Genomic DNA, 4,617 nt, shown 5'->3' with positions numbered 1-4,617 from the left:
GGAACTATTGCTACTTAATAATTTGACTGATTTTCATTTTAAAGTGAATTTTATTGATGTGTGGTACTTCAGGAACTATTGCTACTTAATAATTTGACTGATTTTCATTTTAAAGTGAATTTTATTGATGTGTGGTACTTCAGGAACTATTGCTACTTAATAATTTGACTGATTTTCATTTTAAAGTGAATTTTATTGATGTGTGGTACTTCAGGAACTATTGCTACTTAATAATATGACTGATTTTCATTTTAAACTACATGTAGGTAACTTACTGTTTACTCTCGGTCACTGTGAAACCTGACATAGAAGATGAGAATGAAAGCTTTGTCATTCCTCTAGATATTAACAAGACTTGTTTGTCTTAAATCCATCCCTTTAGTGTAGATTAAGACACATTTTTACCAAGACTGTTTGTATGTACATTACCTTATACAATCATTCATTAGACATTAACAAATTCACAGTCTTATGTACTGCGTGTAATCGTCATTCAAGCTGTAGAGATACTCTTAAAGTGTCTTCATTTGTGGTGAGCAAACTTTAAAAACTAATAATGAGTAAGTATATTTAATCATAAGTAACAATGAACTAACTGATTCAGAATATATGATATTTTTTATTTAACTTCATATTTCTTTTTGATCTTCATTATTGAAAACTTGCTTCTGTTTATTATTTATTAGGAAAGTAAAATTACAGTTTTTTTTATTGTTTCAGTGTGAAGTTCCTGCCGAGGTAAATTATTGGGTAATACACGGCTTATGGTAAGTGTAAAGCTCTCACAAAGTTGTGAGTGTTACATCACCAGCACAAGTAAAAAAGGTTTTAATAAACTTTCACAACACACATATCTAGTATTAGTGAATGGTTTAAATGTGTAGAGACCCAATAAAATTACTACTTTAAATAGTTAAACCCTTCAAAATTCCTGTTGGATAATGTCATTGGTCATTGAAGATTGCTCTTACTTAAATAGCATACTGGTTAGTAAGCAGGAAAGAGTGTATTACAAATGTTTAGGTTTGGATGGTAAATTTTATTCTTTTTATAGTGGTTATTATTAACATGAATAATTTAGGTTTTAATAGGTTGTCCTTACAGGTCACTTGGAGATCTATGACATAAAAAATAATTTTTTTTATGAGTGAAATCTATTCATACGAAAACCTGTAAAAAAATCATACAGATCTTGTGTATTAGTTGAGAATGATTCTTTATTCTATTTCTAAAAGTGTCACATTGAAGCCATTGAGTTGTTGTTGTTATTATGTGTACATTTTTGTTAACCTTCCCCCCCTACTCTGGATCTGCCCATGTGAAGAGATATATTCTACTCATAACCTTTAATGTTCCATTTGTAGTGATATATTTTATTGATATTATTCTCCTTATATCTGTTTGTGCTACGACAGTCACTCTCTGTTATGTGGCTTCTACTACAACAAACACTTTGATTCTCTATACACTTTATTGTTCCCATACTGTAGTTTTCCTTGACATTACATCACAGTAAGACTGATAAACCAGCTGAAGTGACATTTTGTACATCAACACAATTAGAACTGAACAATTAGTGAACGTTCTTAATTCATCAGACTAATTTCATCTAATTGGCTATCGGTACAAGATGGCTGAAAAATAAACTTGTGATGCTAAAAATATGGTTTGAATACCTGTGTTGGGAAGGGCAGAGATAGCCCATTGTTTAGCTTTGAACTTAACAAGAAACAAACATAATGGCAATATTTTAGTTATTTGGAGAGATAGCCCATTGTTTAGCTTTGAACTTAACAAGAAACAAACATAATGGCAATATTTCAGTTACTTGGAATAATCAGAAACCATAAATTTGGTTACTTGATTATTTTTGTGAGACTGAACAAATTTTATTTAATAAAAAACAATAATGAGAAACCATAATGGCAATATTTTGATTATTGAACAGTTGGAATAGTCGAAAACAGTAATAATTGTAAAAACGCTAACGTCAGTTAGTTGATTACCATATTAGCTCAATCATAGAGAAAGCTATTTTCAGAAACCATGCGAAAGAAAAAATTGAGTTTCATAATGTCCGTTTTTTAGGTCTGCAAAATGCCTTTCTTGTAGAAGGTGCATTAAAGAGTTTAGTATTTTGTTTCCACTAACGCTTCACATTATTTCAAGCACACCAAATGTTCTAGTAGCAGTACAACTGTTTTCTGCCTCGTGAACCACCATAATTTTAAGATTTGTATCATAATCCTTTGTTAATATGACACTTTCTTATTCCCGGACTTTCAGTGTGGCCACTCATTCTTGCACAAGGGTCGATTACTAAAACGAGAATCGCAGACAATTATTATATAATGTAAAACGAGCACAGTCAAAGCAATAATGCATCAACAAAATCAATACTATAACTGAACAGGTAGATTAGTTGCAAGAATTAGCGATGACCTTGAGCAAACATCTGGCATGCATGCATAGACGGATGCTGTCTGGACATTCAGGAATGTGACAGGCTAGAGTAGGGGGAAGAGGCCTGTGATTGGCCGCGATTATAGGCAACGACTATGAACTTTACAGCCTAATTATTACTGAAAAAACATCGCCTTATAATCGGGCCAGTATAGTATTTTTGTGACATTAATCATTAATTGATAAGTGGTTATAGTAAATCAAGCTAATGATCCAGCTCCAGTTTATATTTAGTAAGGTTTTTATCCACAATCATTTTACTACTGTAATGCTGTTGTTTTCCAGTGTAATTGCTGCGGTTTTAACATACATGTCCTCAGCAGCTCAGCATTAAACATGAAGGTTTTTCATGCTAAAAATTTGGTTTGAAGATGCACCTTAACATAACGTTTAGGGACAATGAAGAACGTTTTGGTTCATCTTGGCCATCCCATCCTCTAAACTAAAACTATCAAATAAATAAATTAGAAAAAAATAATAAGCTCACTTAAATTTACTGCCTCCACAACATCGAATGGCAACCCATTCCAGAAGCCAACCACCCTGTTAGAACATCCATGATGTTAGATATACACGACGGTCCATTTTAAGTTTAAACGAGAGTATTATTTAGTTTATATTGTGTGTGCATTAAAGTAAGCGGTATTTATGGTTAGTGTGCTTATGTAACTGTTTTATTAATCATTTGTTGTATAGTTCAATTATTGTGGATTGATATCATGTTACTTGAACTTTCTGAATTTGCCTTGAGTGAGTATTGTTACATCATAACATCTTCTAGTTTGTAGAAAGTTCTAGACCTCAGTTGAGGCAACCAAGTTAGTAAAAGTGAAGTCAGATAGCATGTGAGTTTAGCCCATGACACAGCTTGTATTGTAATAACAGAGACAGAGGATTATAAATTGTCTTGTTCAAAGGGTGTTCTAAAGTAATTGATCCCACCCAAGTTTAGCTGTAACAGATAATTTCTGAAGTGAGTTTCACAGCTTGTATTGTAATAACAGAGATATAGGATAATAATTTGTCTTGTTCAAAGGGTGTTGTAAATTAATTTAACTGCCTGTATGGACTGATGAAAAGGAGACAATTATTTAAAGCTCTGGATACAACTTGTAACTAAAAGTACAATATTTACAATTGTGTTAAGACATACTGTTTTTAGTTTATTGGCCTTCTAGAACACCTCAGTCAATCATATGTAAGATTTGTTAATGGCCTTCTCAGAATAACTGTCAGACTTGGCTTTCTACAGCTAAAAGTACAATTTTTACAATTGCATTAGGACATAATGTTTTTATTCTACTGATCTTCTAGAACAACTTAGTCAATCATATCTAAGATTTGTTAATGACATTCCCAGACTTGACTAAAAGTACAATACTTATTGAAAGTCTCTGTGTATTCGTATTCCTGTGATACGCTTTTCTTTAAATATTTTAATTTGGATTAACGCACTTTTATACTAATTTTTACAAGAAATCTTCCTATGAGTTGTAAAGTATGGAAATATTTTGGAAAGTAACATCATAGATACAGGTAGCGAAAAAGTCGTGCCCTATAGGGATTTTAAATAACAATAAAAATATAGGGATTTATTAAACTAAGTGTTTGTATTGTTGACCATTAACTTTAAATCATTATAAATGTTTGATGTTAATGGTCAGCAATTTAAATATAGGAATTTATTAAACTAAGTGTTTGTATTGTTGATCATTAACTTTAAATCATTATAAATGTTTGATGTTAATGGTCAGCAATTTAAACAGTTACTTTAATAAAGAAAAGCATAAATACTTTTGTTTTATTGTTATTTACAATCTCTGCGGGGAATGACTTTCGTACCACTATGTATACAGCTGCATAAAGTTTGACATATATTACCCATAAAAAAACTCTAACCATTTACTTAACCCTTTCAAGATGGGTCATGGGTGAAAGGTCATGTCATCCCTTTCGTTTGTCTATATGTATATATTCTCAAGCTTTACTTAACCCTTTCAAGATGGGTCATGGGTGAAAGGTCATGTCATCTCTTTCGTTTGTCTATATGTATATATTCTCAAGCTTTACTTAACCCTTTCAAGATGGGTCACGGGTGAAAGGTCATGTCATCCCTTTCGTTTGTCTATATGTATATATTCTCAAGCTTTACTT

At 31.7% G+C, this 4,617-nt stretch overlaps 1 protein-coding gene across 1 annotated transcript in view; it reads left to right on the top strand.

Moving 5' to 3' along the window:
* Positions 1-4,617, top strand: part of LOC106472582 (ribonuclease Oy-like) — a 37,767-nt gene that overhangs the window by 10,446 nt on the left and 22,704 nt on the right. Inside the window, exon 2 of the mRNA XM_022401140.1 lies at positions 721-767. Within this exon, the coding sequence (XP_022256848.1) occupies positions 721-767 (47 nt within the window). The remainder of the gene's footprint in view (positions 1-720; positions 768-4,617) is intronic.

Source organism: Limulus polyphemus, unplaced genomic scaffold (genome assembly GCF_000517525.1).
Source record: "Limulus polyphemus unplaced genomic scaffold, Limulus_polyphemus-2.1.2 Scaffold5439, whole genome shotgun sequence".
NCBI classification, from domain to species: domain Eukaryota; kingdom Metazoa; phylum Arthropoda; class Merostomata; order Xiphosura; family Limulidae; genus Limulus; species Limulus polyphemus.
This window is presented reverse-complemented; position numbering and strand designations above follow the sequence as displayed.